We start from the raw sequence: 17,880 nt of genomic DNA on the forward strand, positions 1-17,880 counted from the left end.
AACATGTCTACTTCTGTAATATAAGATAAAAGACTTTTCTGATTTGTTGCAGGTCAATTTTAAGTGCTAGTCTCTTTCTCCCCAAACATTGTTTAACCTTTAATGTTATAAAGTTCCGCATATTCACAATTTTCTGTAAGATTAGTTCTGTGGTAGGATTGTTGTCTCTTTCACACATTACCCTTTTCCATTCTCAATTTTATTCCTCTTGTACATTCAATTATGTTTTTGTTTTGTTTATACTTCTTAAAATATACGTTTGACATAAATGAATCTGATAACTCTATCAAAACTTCGGAAACTGTGTCAAAATTTTGTCTATATCATACCTCATTGCAAAATTCGGTTGTGAAATTCTTGTATTCCGGTGAATTCGGGTCGTTTAACTCTGCTGTAAAAGTCTTGTTAATTGCAACCGTCATGTTGACTTTCACTGTTTGAAAAAGAAAGTTATCAATTAGGTAACGACAGATTTAAGAGATACATGTATCTATATCAAAAGACGGAGATATTGATATATACATGTATATATATATATAATAAGAGAGGTCGTTATTTAGGAAAATCGAGTTAATTGTGTGTTCAATAGTTAAAAAATATTTATTTTTGTTTGCGTTTGTCGCAAAACTTAGCATCTCGTAACTTTATTTACCTCTTTCTTTTACCACTTTCTATTATAGAGATAGAAATAGAAGATAAATGCGAAATTATTGTTTATTTTATAACTTTGGTTAATATATTCAATTATGTTGAATATATACTCATTTTACACTGTCTCGTTTATATAATTTATGTAACTGACTAATCTAAAAAAAAACTAGAGGCTCTAAAGAGCCTGTGTCGCTCACCTTGGTATATGGGAATATTAAACAAAAGAAACATGGATTCATGACAAAATTGTGTTTTGGTGATGGTGATGTGTTTGTACATCTTACTTTACTGAACATTCTTGCTGATTAAAATTATCTCTATCTATAATGAACTTGGCCCATTGAAAATTGTTTAAAAAGGACTATAAAGGACATTAACTCCTTAGGGGGTCAATTGATCATTTCAGGCATGTTGACTTATTTGTAAATCTTACTTTGCTGAACATTATTGCTTTTTACAGGTTATCTCTATCTATAAAAGTATTCAAGATAATAACCAAAAACAGCAAAATTTCCTTAAAATTACTAATTTAGGGGCAGCAACCCAACAACGGGTTGTCCGATTCATCTGAAAATTAAAGGCCAGATAGATCTTGACCTAATAAACAATTTTACCTCGTCAGATTTGCTCTAAATGCTTTGGTTTTTAAGTTATAAGCCAAAAACTGCATTTTACCCCTATGTTCTATTTTTAGCTGTGGCGGCCATCTTGGTTAAATGGCCGGGTCATCGGACACATTTTTCAAACTAAATACCCCAATGATCATTGTGGACAAGTTTGGATTAATTTGGCCCAGTAGTTTCAGAGGAGAAGATTTTTGTAAAAGATTACTAAAATTTAAGAAAAATGGTTAAAATGTACTATAAAGGGCAATAACTCCTAAAGGGGTCAACTGACCATTTCGGTCATGTTGACTTATTTGTAAATCTTACTTTGCTGAACATTATTGCTGTTTACAGTTTATCTCTATTTATAATAATATTCAAGATAATAACCAAAAACAGCAAAATTTCCATAAAATTACCAATTCAGGGGCAGCACCCCAACAACAGTTTGTCCGATTCATCTGAAAATTTCAGGGCAGATAGATCTTGACCTGATGAACGATTTAACCCAAATGTTAGATTTGCTCTAAATGCTTTGGTTTTTGAGTTATAAGCCAAAAACTGCATTTTACCCCTATGTTCTATTTTAAGCCATGGCGGCCAGCTTGGTTGGTTGGCCAGGTCATCGGACACATTTTTTAAACTAGATACCACAATGATGATTGTGGAGAAGTTTGGATTAATTTGGCCCAGTAGTTTCAGAGGAGAAGATTTTTCTAAAAGATTACTAAGATTTACGAAAAATGGTTCAAAATTGACTATAAAGGGCAATAACTCCTAAAGGGGTCAACTGACCATTTCGGTCATGTTGACTTATTTGTAAATCTTACTTAGCTGAACATTATTGCTGTTTACAGTTTATCTCTATCTATAATAATATTCAAGATAATAACCAAAAACAGTTAAATATCCATAAAATTACCAATTCAGGGGCAGCAACCCAACAACGGGTTGTCCGATTCATCTGAAAATTTCAGGGCAGATAGATCTTGACCTGATGAACTATTTCACCTCATGTCTAGTCATTTGAAAAACATTCATTAGAAATTAAGGGAAAAATTAAGGGAAATGAAATTCTATTTCAATAAAGCTTACTCACCATAGTCAGTCTTATCTGAAAACAAAAAAAAAATTTCATTTATAAAATTATTAATATCATGATTAATCAAACTTTTTAATTTTCAATTAATATCAATAATAATTGATTATTGGGAATAATAGCAATTTATTATATCTAGTATCATAGCAAAATGAAACAGAAACTGTTACTTATAGAAAAAATAATCCATTAAATAAAATTAAAATAATAAAAGGAATTAGACCGGTAAGGGCCGATTTTGGCCTCAAATTTCAAGTTCATCTAACGAAAGTTTTTGGACACTTTTTAAACACTTAAGTGTCTATTTCAATTGATTCGATTAGTTTAAGATTTTAACTGATTTAGTCATTAAAAACGCTCTAATTCACGCATAAATATGAAAAAATCTATCACATATGCCAAAAAACGTCACTTTTCAGATGGTTTTTGTCAAAAATGAAAGTGGCCGCATCCGTGTTCATCCTCAACCTTCATATATGTTTTGTATTATCATTAAATACAACTTACATTTCAATATTATGAATGAACACGAATGCGGCCACTTTCATTTTAGACAGGAACCGTCTAGAAATTAACCAAAATGCTAAAATTTTGAAGATTTTAGTAATTTTGCATGACTTACTTATGATGCTAGAACGCAAAATTTGTGCATTGTATTGTCAAAAACAGCTCATATTTGGGCGTTTTTCAATAAAAGCGTATCTTTCAGACCTAAAAACTAGAGGCTCTAAAGAGCCTGTGTCGCTCACCTTGGTCTATGTGAATATTAAACAATGGACACGGATGGATTCATGACAAAATTGTGTTTTGGTGATGGTGATGTATTTGTAGATCTTACTTTACTAAACATTCTTGCTGCTTACAATTATCTCTATCTATAACAGTACTTTCTATGGAAAATGTTATTGAAAATCTTCAAATTTTAAGAAAATTGTTAAAAATTGACTATGAAGGGCAATAACACCTTAAGGCGAAGTGTACGTAATTAAACTACACAATGGATTTTTTTGAAATTTTACATGTAGATTCTACTTGTAAAAATAAATCGGAAAATAAAATAAAAAAAGGGGGTAACCGTTTTCGTTTTTGATATACGAGCTGTTGAAGTTAACAGCATCATACACCAAAATTACAAAGGATATATAGGGAAAATCGTGAAATTCGGCAGGAATTGTTACAGTTCCAAGATTTTCTATTATATTAGACAATCGATTTTTTTTTAAATTTATGAGACGATTCTAAAATGTCTGAGGAATCGATTGGTGCAAAGAAAGTCCTTATCAACCGTGCTACTTTTCAAGCTATACCCTGTTAAAGTTGAATTTTGCGTGTAAAAAAACAAAAAACAACGACAACGTTATTGACGTCGCTGCAACAGTTACGACGCTTCATATAGTTCTATACTTGTATGAAATATATACCGTTTTGTTGGAGTTCATGTTGCTCGGTCTTTAGTTCTTTGTGTTACATTTTGTGTATTATTGTATTGTATTTGTCTATTATATTCGGGTGCATGCGGAGATCGCCAAGCTAGAAAACGGTTGACATTTTCTTCATTATGAACTAGAACTATTTTCGACCTTGGTGCCTTATTTTTGTTAAAATCTAAACACTGCGACGTGTTTTCAAAATCTTTGTTCCCATAAAACTTCATTTCATCAAGGTCTCTTCTCAGAATATCAGCCATTTGTCTGGCACAGGATAACAAATCAATATTTAAGTAAATTTAAGTTGTGTGGTAATTCTTAGTACATTTGGGTAAATTAATCTTATCTTTGTGCCGCATAAGCATCTCTATAATTCAACACATCCCTGAGCCACGACATTATATGTTTTATGCATTGCATGATCTTCTTTTTATCACAACCCAGACCGGCTAGTAACCGTTGTAGAACTTTACACGTCTGAAGACGAATATTTTCGTGAAACATTTTTCTATGATTTTTATTTCTGGAAATCAATCTGAAATCTACAACAGTCCTTTTCCGAAAGTCGGCCTGGACCTTTACTTTTATGTGCATTCGGGATTTACACAAATTGTAACCCGAATAATTCAGTCGTATTATTCAGCTGATGTACGAATGCTACATTTCTCGTGTGGGAGAAAATCAGACACGGATAGGGCTTGAATTATTCGAGTTACTCAAATTGAAACTCGGAAATATATTTCTAACTGTTCGGAATTCGCGGAAACAAATGATTGTTTTTCGCATTACGGTATTGAATCAATATGAGTCAGAGATACCAATTATTTCTTTTAACAAATTCGAATACCAGTCAGTTTATAGGACCTGATTTTGAAATAGGGGCGGCAATCCATTCATTTTATCCAATCAATTGGAGGGGGTCAACATTGATAGTCAAAAAGCCTTGAAATATTCGATAAAAACGTTGAATGTAAATTATATGAACTCCAAAGTCTCATATTATAAGACTAGTAAACCACAGTCTTCTCAATTCTTGTATGATCATGAACTAGGTGAAAACCTAGAGCTAACCGAGTGCGAATGCTCATGGATAATCATCGAGGTCGTTAAACACCCCTTGCAGTAAACTTGGGTTAAATTTTTTAAAAAAATCGAAATGTAATAGTCTGAACACATTTCACCTCTCATTTCACTAAATATTAAATTGCAGTTACAAGTATCACAAAACTTCCCTGACCTCTTTTCTTTAACCATAATAGAGGGAGGAGGGAAGGAGGGATCCAGATCCTGAAATCCCGGGCTTAAAAACACGAAATCCCGAGGTCCCGAATTTGAAAAAAAATTAAATCCCGAAAGGGTCAATTCCGAAATCCCGAGCTTAAAAACACTCGATCCCGGAGTTCCGATAAAGGTCCTACCCTCCCCCTCCCCCCGTAATTCTATATTCTATTCATTCATAATCTTGAATTGAGACTTGATACTTCAAAATTACATTCTCTAATTTTGAATGCTGCACACAGGCACAATAAAAGAAAACAGATTTCGCTATATATCTCTTCGAAATTGGAATTTGTAAAAGAAGATATGGCATGTTATATTTTATCTTACATGTGTACTTTCAATTTCAATATGGTTCTAAATTTAGATTTAGTTTTCCCATAAATTGCGGACGGAATAGAAGACACCCTGTTTATTTTCTGCACATGTAGAAAAAGTTGAATACTGGGAGTTGAATGAAATAATTTTTACTTATTTTAAGATAAATGTTTGAGTGAGACAATTTTTAAGTTACTGAGTAATTTTTGGGGCATACTTTGTTTATTTTTTGTTTGTTTTCCGTCTTTGTTCTTCCTACTTGTAAGTGTTGCACTAGTGGTCAAATTATTCTCTTGGTATCGTCTGATATCTTATATGAATATAAATCATGTCCTTAAATTTTCAATTGCACAAAATACGAACATTTCAACGTCTTTTAATTAAACAATTAAATTCACACGTCTTTCATTAATTATTTGTAACCTATTTTAAAACTTTACGTTGAGTACTGTGTTTTTCGTTCAAGACTACGGCTTTTTAAATCGATATTGTTGGGTCAATTCAGGTTTTATTTTAATTAATTTGATATCAATAGAAGAAAAAATGTTACATGTTTATTTGATTATTTGTTTATAATTTTGTTGCGAGGCGTTTTTTCTTTCTGATGATATCATAAACACGAAATGCCTTATCCTACGCGTCTAAAACCAAAAAAAGAAAACAGTGTTTTTAAGTCAGACTGCACACAGAACAACGTACAGAATGCTGTGATTTCTAGTTGGAGTTATTTAGATAATTCTATGAGGTTTAAGACATCACAGGCGTGCTTGTTGGATTCATTATAGACCGCAGAAAGTAGTTTCTCTTTCGTGTGTCCTTTCTTGGAGTAAGGGAGATAACTTGCGTAACTAACGACGAACGTTTTTAATCCCGTATTCCGCTAGAGGCGTGCAATTACGTACACTTCGCCTTAAGGGGTCAATTGTCTATTTTGGTCACAGTGACTCATTTTTAGTTCTTACTTTGCTGTACATTATTGCTGTTTAAAATTTATCTCTATCTATAATAATATTCAAGATAATAACCAAAAAAAAACAGCAAAATTTCCTCAAAATTACCAATTTAGGGGCAGCAACCTAACAACCGATTATCCGATTCATCTGAAAATTCCAGGGCAGATAGATCGTGACCTGATCAACAATTTTCACTAGTTCTCCGTTAAAGCGCCCAACGTCAGAGTAAAAAATGATAAAATATAAATTGCAGCAAAACTTGTTTGTAAAGAACATAGAACATCTTCATAGTGTATTCTATCCACCCTATAAATTTTAGCATGTAATGTTCTACCGTTAATTTGTAATGATCGAGACAGTTTAGATGAAAAAACAATAAAAAAAACATTTAACGTCATTTTATTTCCTTTGACGTCGTGATTTTCAATGCCAAAATGTTAAAAAAAAAAATGATTGATTCACGTAAACTTTTATTTCTTTTTTCTTGTTAGCTGAAATTTAAGTATGATATTCAGTCATGTCTGCATTATATAACATCTTCATGCCTTATATATCATGTACTGTAGTACGCCGCTAGATTAAAACTGACGTGGAAAGGTAACACATGCCCACCGAAAGCTCTTTTTATGAGAGCCCAGGTGGTCGTGTGGTCTAGCGGGACGGCTGCAGTGCAGGCGATTTGGTGTCACGATATCACAGTTGCATGGGTTCGAATCCCGGCGAGGGAAGAACCAAAAATTTGCGAAAGCAAATTTACAGATCTAACATTGTTGGGTTGATGTTTAGACGAGTTGTATATATGTTCCAGACCGTATGAGTATTTGGACCGTACGCGTACGGTCTGGACCGTATGCGTACTTTTTCAATATACGCATACGGTCGGACCGTACGCGTACGGTCTGACTAATATTAAGAATTTGGTCAAGTTTATTAGATACAAATGTATATAACAGATCAACATAACTTATATCTCAAATTAATATAAAAAGTTGAATAGTTATTGAAATAAAAACTTAATATTTTAACTATTTGTAAAAAATCAGGCTTATTTAATCTGTTAATCTCCTGTACTCAGCATGTCAGTAATTCATTAATTACGCGCATCCCCCCTTTATTTTTGCCGATCAATGCATTTGTATCGGGACATATATTTTGCACCCCCCCCCCCCTTTGCCCTCCAGGGCCTGAGTTAGCACCCCCCCCTTTCGAAAATTCCTGCATCCGCCCCCGAGCCCAGTATGCTCATTGAAATTGAAGTTATCGGAAGTAAACATAATGTGGGAGGACAATTGTTTTAGAATATTTAGGAACTTTACAAAAAATGCATATGCAAAGGAACATGCATGAACAAAACATGTTAATGTTAAAAATATATGACGTTCCTTGTGGAAGCAAGTGTCATCTTGGGCCAGAGTAACAAAATAGGATTCACGGATATAAAATTAAACAAAATTTAATATTTAATTTTAATTGTTCGCTTATTCACTTTATCCATCTAATTGTAATAATATCAATTTGTATAACTAAAAATAAAGATTTTGATAAATGTTTGTCAACATTTAAACCATATGATCCCAAAACATGTATGGTCAGCTGGACCGTACGCGTATACTCATACGGTCCGACCGTACGCGTATGGTCGGACCGTACGAGTATACGTATACGGTCCGGACCGTACGCGTACGGTCCAAATACTCGTATGGTCTGGAACATATACATTATGTACACAGCCATGTATCACCATCATTGATGGCGATCCGATGGATACATCTGTTGTAGGGTTGTCACTGACTCAGACGTACTTATGAATATAATTATTTTCTGTGACTGTATCTTACATTAATTTGTAGGATCCTTTACTATAGATAATTTAGCTGATCTGTAACAATAACATCTTCATGCCTTATATATCATGTACTGTAGTACGCCGCTAGATTAAAACTGACGTGGAAAGGTAACACATGCCCACCGAAAGCTCTTTTTATGAGAGCCCAGGTGGTCGTGTGGTCTAGCGGGACGGCTGCAGTGCAGGCGATTTGGTGTCACGATATCACAGTTGCATGGGTTCGAATCCCGGCGAGGGAAGAACCAAAAATTTGCGAAAGCAAATTTACAGATCTAACATTGTTGGGTTGATGTTTAGACGAGTTGTATATATATATATATATATATATATATATATATATATATATATATATATATATATATAGATTACTAAAAAATCCAACATTTCCGGTATGAATAGTTTTAATTCACTAGTACTTTCATGTTTAAATAACAATCTTCAGGTGAAACTATACATGATTAACGTAATATATAAGGTTTTTTTTTATCTCATTAACACAAATTAAGGTGATAAATCTTCAAAAAGTTTTTTCTGTGCGAGCTTGTACGATAAACAATCGACTCAGCATATCAGTCTTGTACAAAGCAAGATAAATAATAAAATCGTATAAACAGGCTTTCAACACGAATACGCAAATAATTTGCCACTGAATCCTCCTCCTTTTCGTCATCATCCTATTTACCAATCTGTGTTACCATAAATTATAATTGATGTGGTCATACTGATATCGAAAACATATATATAAATCAACTGTTTTAATTTCAAAATGCACAAGTATGGCGTGTAACGCATGAATTTCTTGCTTTGAACTGTTTTGAAAAATTTCTTCGAAGCCGAAGCACAACTCTTGTATGATCTTGTATCTTTGATAGGTTACTTCCTTTGATATTCCTTAATACCTTTTTGTTCTATGTATTGCAAATTTGAAAAAAAATAGGAGAGACAAGAAGTGTCTATTAATTCTACTAATAAAGATAGTCGGCAAGATAAATTCGTGACACAGTGTTTAGTGATCTAATACGATATATACAGGGTCAGTAAATTCCATATTCAAATCAGTCGAATGTAACATTGATTGATAGAGTATAAAACCATAGGTATCTTTCTAATTCCAAAATATATAAATTGACCATTGATTGGAATTGTAAGGATTTACAGAACCAAAACATTGTCATAATTCGTACGTCTTAAATTTTCATACTGATGCTCGAGGACGGAAGACATTGTTTTCAATATTTTAGGGTATAACATTTTTTTAGTACCAACACATATTAAATATATTTCATTATTCACCAAATTTTTTTATTGATAAGCAATGTTTCTTTCTATATTTTGTTGGACAGATGAGTAATCAATGATAAAATCGTTTTGGTGATCAAATTTTTATTTTATCCGATTTCAGATTTCTCTTAATGTCGGTTAGCTACCGGTACTGTCACTGTTATCAAACTGAACGTTCAGCTCCTCATTGCCAGTACCTCGAATCACAAGGAAAATATGATAAAATATACATCATATCATCTTTACTTTTGTTGATGATCACAGCTTATTTCGAAGAATTTGAAATACTTTTTTTTTCTCCAAGTTTTATACTTATTTCAAACGTGGTATCATTTATGCAGTACAGTGACAGAATAAAAAAGAGGGGCTATACGGAGAAGTGTCGTCATACTTATGTTGTTGATACAGACAAGACAATATATATTGTCAAAATTTTATATACGGAATTTTTGAAATGCAGGAACTGAACCCAAGAATTTTACAGAGAAGGGCATATATTTCTAACTGAATAGAGAAAAATGGCCAAAAGAATTACAGAATGCAGAAATGTATATCTCCTCCCCTAATACAGACCGTAATATATATATATAGCATTGTGACGGATAGTTTTGTTTAATCTATATCTTACTCCTTTTAATTCCGAAAAGAATGTTGTACAAGGTTTTGTTAATTAATGTAACGGAATTTATATCGGGCCCTTTCAATCGACGTCATAATTTCGATGAAAGCTAAAAGCTTCTCTGCTTGTGCAACACGAAAAAAGAAAGAGCAATTTTTATGGCTTCTTGCAATTGCATACTTGTTAAATCGTATTGAGTTCGATATCAAATTTATATTAATCATAAAGCTTCATATATTGAATATTGAAAACAGGTATAAATTATTTACATGCATTACGATTGATATAAAAACATCCGGTTTGTTTTGTTTTTTTCTTCATCTAGATTTGAGAAAGAAGCAACTTTGTTACACTCAAACAATTATGGACCAAACAATAGATTTATAAAAAATGTTACATGTTGTCTTCTTATGTCGTCTGGATTACAACATATTATTGATCTGTAAGTGATATATCCGCCATCTAATATGTTTATTTGGCACGCCATACTCGATAAAAGTGCGGACGTGATAGAAAGCACTCTTTACCAAAATTTCAACGGAGATTACATTCCACGGAGGTTACATTTCGACGATTTCGTCATTAAGGAACCCTAATATGTATATCTAAAGATCAGAGTTAAACTAAAATTTAATGTTGACATCCATATCGATCTGTTGAATGTGAAATTTGTTTTAATAATTGATGTTTTTTAAGAATTGACCATTCCACGGAGATTACACGCTTAACAAATCTCTGCAGTTTTCAACTTTGCTTCGTTTTTCAGACTGATGTAACTTGGAATAAATGACCATTGTTATAAACAACATTATTTATGGTAACCTTATGATCAAATTTAACTCATATTACACTCTATACTGTACTAAATATTTTGTCCTGCTTGGTCTTTTATCCATCAATGGAAATTTCAGCTTTTCGAAGAAAACATTATGGACGGCCGGTACGATCACGATCGTTGAGCAATATGTACTAAACTTTATAAAAATTAAAAATATAGATAATAAAGAATTCTAAAATTCTCAAATATAAGTATAACAAGCTACGGGTATATAACTGGAAGTCGTTGGGTTTGCTTTCTTACGGAGGGACAAAATAACGTCATAAAATGGGCGCTTTAACGGAGAACCAGTGTTTTACTTCCTGTCAGATTTGCTCTAAATGCTTTAGTTTTTGAGTTATAAGCCAAAAACTGCATTTTACCCCCATGTTCTATTTTTAGCCATGGCGGCCATCTTGGTTTGTTGGCCCAGTTACCGGACACATTTTTTTAACTAGATACCCCAATGATGATTATGGCTAAGTTTGGTTAAATTTGGCCCAGCAGTTTCAGAGGAGAAGATTTTTGCGGCCAGGTGAGCTAAAATTTGATTTCAAGAGTTATTTTGAGTACATCTATTATAGACCTGTTTGTAAACAAAAAATGCAATCTTAAATACTCTTTAAACTGATCATATTATTTAAATTCATAATTTGTGTACTGTTTGGTAGGGGACTTTTGTCCCCTACGAAACTGCTTCTAAACACACATATTTTTGCAATTTTAAATGTTTCCTATAGAAATTCCAGTTTGTTTACTTTATATACTAGAAAAATCTCATTTTTTCTGAATTGGAGAACCATTTGATTAGACAGTACTTCACATATGAAGGTACAACTCATGTTACGTAGTGGACATTTTGATGCGTTTCGTAGTTGACAAAACCGTTTCGTAGTGGACAAAAAATTTCGTATAGTTGACATCAACCCTATTCTATGTTAATAAAAACATAATAAAAATTACATGAAACTAACCCTTGTTATTTGTTTTGCACGAATATAGTTGAAAAAAGAGTAAAAAAAGACTGCATGGTAGTGGTAGTGTCCACCACGAAATGCTTTTCTCCAATATTTGTTTCGTAGGGGACCGTTTCGTAGGTGACATATTCACATGTTTTATTTTTTCACCACAATGCCCATATTGCAATAGTACCAAGACTGATTGTATTCATTAAAGCATGTATTAAGCTGTACACTAATATTTTTTTCATAATTTTAAAACCAGATACTGAAGGAGATTTGAACCGTTTCGTAGTGGACATTAACAAAAATAAGGTATCACTCTGGTCCATTTGATGAGCTCAATTTTTCTTACCAACAATTTAATTGCCGTTGTAAAAGCATCACTTCTTTTGTAAGACCCTAATGTTTATATCTCTTGCAAACAAAATTACATTGATTTTATAAAACTGTTTATTAGCTAATTTTAATGACTGCGTTTCGTAGTGGACATTTTGTCAGGGACACACTTTCTGAAATTAAAAATCCTATGTTAAAAGCAGTTTATTAAAATATGTTGGCTCTAAACATACTTTTGAATTATCAAAGAACTTATATTATATATATATATTAAGTAAAAATAACATTTATTTCTACATTTTGTTACGATATTTTAGAGTATGAATGTTGAACAGGCGGTCTAGGGACATGCCATATTGGTTGTTTTAGACCATTCAGGAATCAATATCTTATCAATCCTTCTCAAAAATAAACTATTTCTTTGCTGAAAAATGTTAAATCTAATTCAATGTACTGACTGCACAAAAAATTACTTGCAAAGATCAAACACATTTTTTTTAAAGTGGCTGGGACAAGAAAGTACGTTTTTATTGAAAAACGCCCATTTATGTAGCAGAAGCATTTTACTTTGCAAAATATAGCTTAAAGATTACATTTTCACAATTTTCTAAAACTGCTATATGTTGGGACCAAAAAGGGGTCTTACTGAACCTACTCCTTTCAACGAGTGACTAAACAAACCATTAGTTCACTCGTAGAAATATCTCATGTGTAAATTATCAGATTGAGTCAGTCGCGATGTATATATTTTCAATACATGTGTTTGAATTCGTAGAATTATATTTATCATTTATATAATTTAATTTAATTACAATTACCATCGTATTTTACTTTAACTTAAGCACAAAATGCATGGAACTATACCTTTCCTTTGCAATCTTGATAAAGTGTTGCTTCAACGTCATAGAAATAGCTTGTTGTGTGACATTAGAGAAGTGAAATTATCGGATTTATTTTCAAAATCATGATACTTCATTGCAACAAATGAAAGAACGTGAATTTCTATATTCATTTACTCTTTAGATCTCAATCAGAAGTACTGATTTTAATAATTCATCACTGACTTGGCCATTTCCCAAGCTAAATGTTTTATATGTATCAAGAAAATTTATAATCCTGATAATAGTTATCAAAAGTACCAGGATTACAATTTTATACGCCAGACGCGCGTTTCGTCTACATAAGACTCATCAGTGACGCTCAGATCAAAATAGTTAAAAAGCCAAACAAATACAAAGTTGAAGAGCATTGAGGACCCAAAATTCCCAAAAGTTGTGCCAAATACGGCTAAGGTAATCTACTCCTGATTTGTCTGAGAAGGATGGTATTAAGAAACAGCCAAAATTGTATTTTAAATTATAATCATTTCCTGTATAAATCATTTCGTTTTAGTTGTTTCATATAAAATTGCACAAAACGTTCAAATTGGAAATATTGCCTGAACAGCAATTGGTTGTACTGAATTACGTTTTGATTCTGTCAAAATGTGTTAAAATGTTTACGAATTTCAGAAGCATTTAGCAAAGGTTACTTTTGTTTGATGTGACCTTAATATGGTTGACACAGGGCAAATTGATCTGATTGAAAACTGATGCGAGTACCAGTGCCAGGGAGGGAGAAATTATTTATAGTCCCAATATGGGAGCAGTGAAATTGATGATTTATGCATTGACCACTCATCTTTCATTTATGCAAAGATTTACCAAACATTGAAACGGAATCACCATGTAAAACATTATGCAAATTATCAACAAAAGTCTATTCAGTAGTAAAAATGACATTGATAAATGAACAAGGTCTGCAGTTCAATCTTTAAGATATCGTAAATATGTCTTTATTGAAAAGTTGCTCTAACATCCAATTTTGGAAACAAAGGTAGCATTTAATTTTGAAATATTTGAATAGCTGTTTTTTTTAATCTATAATAACTAACTAATTAAACCTTGCATGAATGTGTCAAAAAGCTAAATTAAAATCATGGTTTTTCCATTCGTTGTTTCAAATGCATCTATTTGATTTTAACTAATAGTATCTATACACGTATAATTCAAAAAGTCATTCTAAATATAATGCATTAGCTAATTAGTTCGAAAATAAATAGTTAGCCCCCAAAATAATTATGTTTTCACAAATCGTTTGTTCGAATGTATTAATTTGCTTTAATTTTACCTAAATGTATCAATACACGCATAATTTAAAACATGTACAATATCTCAACACGTTAGATTGTACAGTATTTAAATATGTATTTGTTCCAATGAACGTTAGATTGTACAGTATTTAAATATGTATTTGTTCCAATGAATAGCCATTGAAAATTACCATAGGAGTGGGAAGTGATCAGTTCGGAGAATTATAAATCTATTACAAGAAAAGTAATGAAGTCATGCACATTTTGACGTTTTGCCATGATAAACCACACGGTTAAACGAGTCAAAACAGTACGGCATTTGTAATAGTTTACAAAACATATATACTCATTCCAGTACCTAATTTTATAAACAAATATTGCAAGACAATTATTTCAACAGATCGAAGATAATTGCATTTTAGGGACACTTTACAAACATTGAGAGAGACAAAAAACTCAAATCATCATATGAACAAAACCTTGTTTATATATTTGTAACCAAATATTCAAATGAATTTGTTTTCAAATATTACTTTATACTTTTACAATACTATTAGGTGATATTTCATGGACGTATTTTTGTAAAAGGTAGAATCCTAAAGAAAATGTTTCAAATGACTACTACTCTTTAAAATCCGTCTTTATCAACACGAAACTTTGAAAATGATATAAATGATGTGCACAATATTATGTGTCATGTCATTCTATTTAAACAATAAGAGGTTTATTTTTGATGTAAAGGATTAACTGATCAAAATGTTTAAACATGAAAACACGGAGTCATATTTCCAAACAATAATAAAGAATAACTGATTAATTCATGCGTTAAGATGTCCAATATACCAAAGGAAGATGTCTTGTTATATATTTAGAAAATGTGATTTAACATCAAGTTTAAACAAAAATAGATAAAAATGGTCTTATATCCGCATTTTGTTTTATCAGTGATAAACCTTCTTTTTTTTACTTTAAATTATAACGTTCTAAAGCTTCTAAAGTTACGATTACGGAGCAGCTAATATTAATAGACACAAGAAGAAAAGAAAGTGCATTTAGCAGAGGAGAAGCTTAGTACCCCAATTTTAAAATCTTTGATTGCATGAGTCATCCGATGATCGAATCCGCGCCTAACTACTCTCGAGACATACACGCATCCAAGAGACAAGCAAAAGCAGTTCTATATCAAAATATATTTCATATGGTAGTTAGTCAATCAAAGAATATCATTATGTCAAATACAAAGAACAAGAACCCACTACATAGAGAATTACCAAAAAAGAAATAAAAAAGATAAAGAAAGGGCCCGTATTTGGTTGATATATTACGTAGAATATAACACCTTTTTGGTAACTTTTTATTTTTATGCCCCACCTACGATAGTAGAGGGGCATTATGTTTTCTGGTCTGTGGCTCCGTTCGTTCGTTCGTCCGTCCGTCCGTCCGTTCGTTCGTTCGTTCGTCCCGCTTCAGGTTAAAGTTTTTGGTCAAGGTAGTTTTTGATGAAATTGAAGTCCAATCAACTTGAAACTTAGTACACATGTTCCCTATAGTATAATCTTTCTAATTTTAATGCCAAATTAGATATTTACCCAATTTCAAAGTCCATAAAACATGGAAAATGATAGTGCGAGTGGGGCATCCGTGTTGTACTTTGGACACATTCTTGTTGTTATTATTATAAATCTTATTCTAGATTACATGGTAGGTTACATGGTGAGATTGGAAATGGGGAATGTGTCAAAAAGACAACACCCTACCAAAGAGCAGACACCACTATAGTTCTCTGACTAGTTCTAACACGCCTTTACAACTTTTAGACGAACGCTTTTTTTTTCGGAAAAATAATGGATACATTTGTCTCGAAAAATTTATGATATATATGCTAGCTGTTGTCATACTTTTTTATTATTAATGTATCCGCCTTTCTGATTTCGATTGGCTGTACGTCTGGGATTTCCCGACCATAATACAATGTTTAACATAAAAGGGTAATTGCTTTGCACATGTCTAAACCATGTCAACTTGCGGACCTGTCACATTAAATCATATTAATCAGGATTCGATCAAGGATTTGTAAAGTTAGACAAATTATTGATTCGATATATAATAAGCAAGTGCATTGAAATTACAATTAGAAAGCATATAATTATATATAATCTCGAAATGAATCTTTAATATTGTACCAATTACGTTACAATATCAAATTCGACACCTAACATTTATACCCCTTCCGCAATGCATGTACTATACATAGACTTTACATAACAATATATCGCATACCAACATGTCAACATACCGGTGCTTTCATTTTATTTGTTAAAAAAGAAGATAAAAAAAAAACGTTTACAAAGTTGCATTATTTATTAGATAACCAAGATTACTTCGTGGAATTCGGTCATTCATAAATAATTGGTGTTCAACACTCTTGAATCCGATCACATTGCGTGATAAATGCTTATTTATACTGTCACTGCAATATCATTGATAATAATCTGTTCTTTTAGTGTTTTAAATAGCGTCAAGTTTCATTCAAGTAAGAAAGGATCAGACTATAGGCGGGAAAAAGGGCACTTGCGCATGATATTACCAAACTCCTGTATGATCCTCACATAATTTAATTACCTGAGAAAAAATGTGAATAGGGCTTTCTCTTTATGGTATGTCTAACTAGTGAAACTTGAAACTTAATTGGATTTTTGTTTTCTCTTTTTTGTATTAGACGAATCCTCGTGTTTCTGCATTTAAAAGGTGGGTGTATGTATGTTTTGAAAAAAAGAAGCAAAAATATTTCAAACCTAGTATATGATACCAAAAAATGCAAGATTTCAATGATTAAAAAGGGAATTACCCATTTTCCTTGTATTGATTTCATAACTTGAGCAGACCATAATAAATGTTAATATTATAAATATGAATATAAAAAAGATCTATATATATATACATATATATGTATGTATCTGAATATAAACTATCTAATAAAGTACCATGCTATATATATATATATATATATATATATATATTAAAACTGACGTGGAAAGGTAACACATGCCCACCGAAAGCTCTTTTTTTGAGAGCCCAGGTGGTCGTGTGGTCTAGCGGGACGGCTGCAGTGCAGGCGATTTGGTGTCACGATATCACAGTAGCATGGGGTCGAATCCCGGCGAGGGAAGAACCAAAAATTTGCGAAAGCAAATTTACAGATCTAACATTGTTGGGTTGATGTTTAGACGAGTTGTATATATATATATATATATATATATATATATATATATTTTATTATTGTCTAATGTTTTCAAATAGATAATTTCCGTTACTGAATGAATCGTATTTTTTTTTAACTTGTAATATCATGGAATTATCTTTATTATGAGCTAAACCAATACATTTGGAAAATTAATGTATCTAAATCATTTAAGGTGTCGTAAAGGATTGTTCAAATTTGGAAAACATTGGAAAAGATATCCTTGCCTTGGGTCGATAACATTAGAAGTATTAGACAGTATCAAATTCTTCAGTTATTTTTGCAGACATTTATTTCAAACGTCAAAATAAACGAA

The 17,880-nt window shown here is 32.0% G+C and overlaps 1 protein-coding gene across 2 annotated transcripts in view; it reads right to left on the reverse strand.

Moving 5' to 3' along the window:
• LOC139516680 (serine-rich adhesin for platelets-like) overlaps positions 1 to 17,880 on the reverse strand; it is a 58,620-nt gene that overhangs the window by 36,585 nt on the left and 4,155 nt on the right. For both annotated transcript variants that reach the window (XM_071306906.1, XM_071306905.1), the window contains exons 3-4: positions 2,356 to 2,370; positions 330 to 433 (exon numbers count right to left, since the gene is read on the reverse strand). In XM_071306906.1, coding sequence (XP_071163007.1) covers positions 330 to 433; positions 2,356 to 2,370 — 119 coding nt within the window. The remainder of the gene's footprint in view (positions 1 to 329; positions 434 to 2,355; positions 2,371 to 17,880) is intronic.

This window comes from Mytilus edulis, chromosome 3, assembly GCF_963676685.1.
Source record: "Mytilus edulis chromosome 3, xbMytEdul2.2, whole genome shotgun sequence".
Taxonomy (NCBI): Eukaryota; Metazoa; Mollusca; class Bivalvia; order Mytilida; family Mytilidae; genus Mytilus; species Mytilus edulis.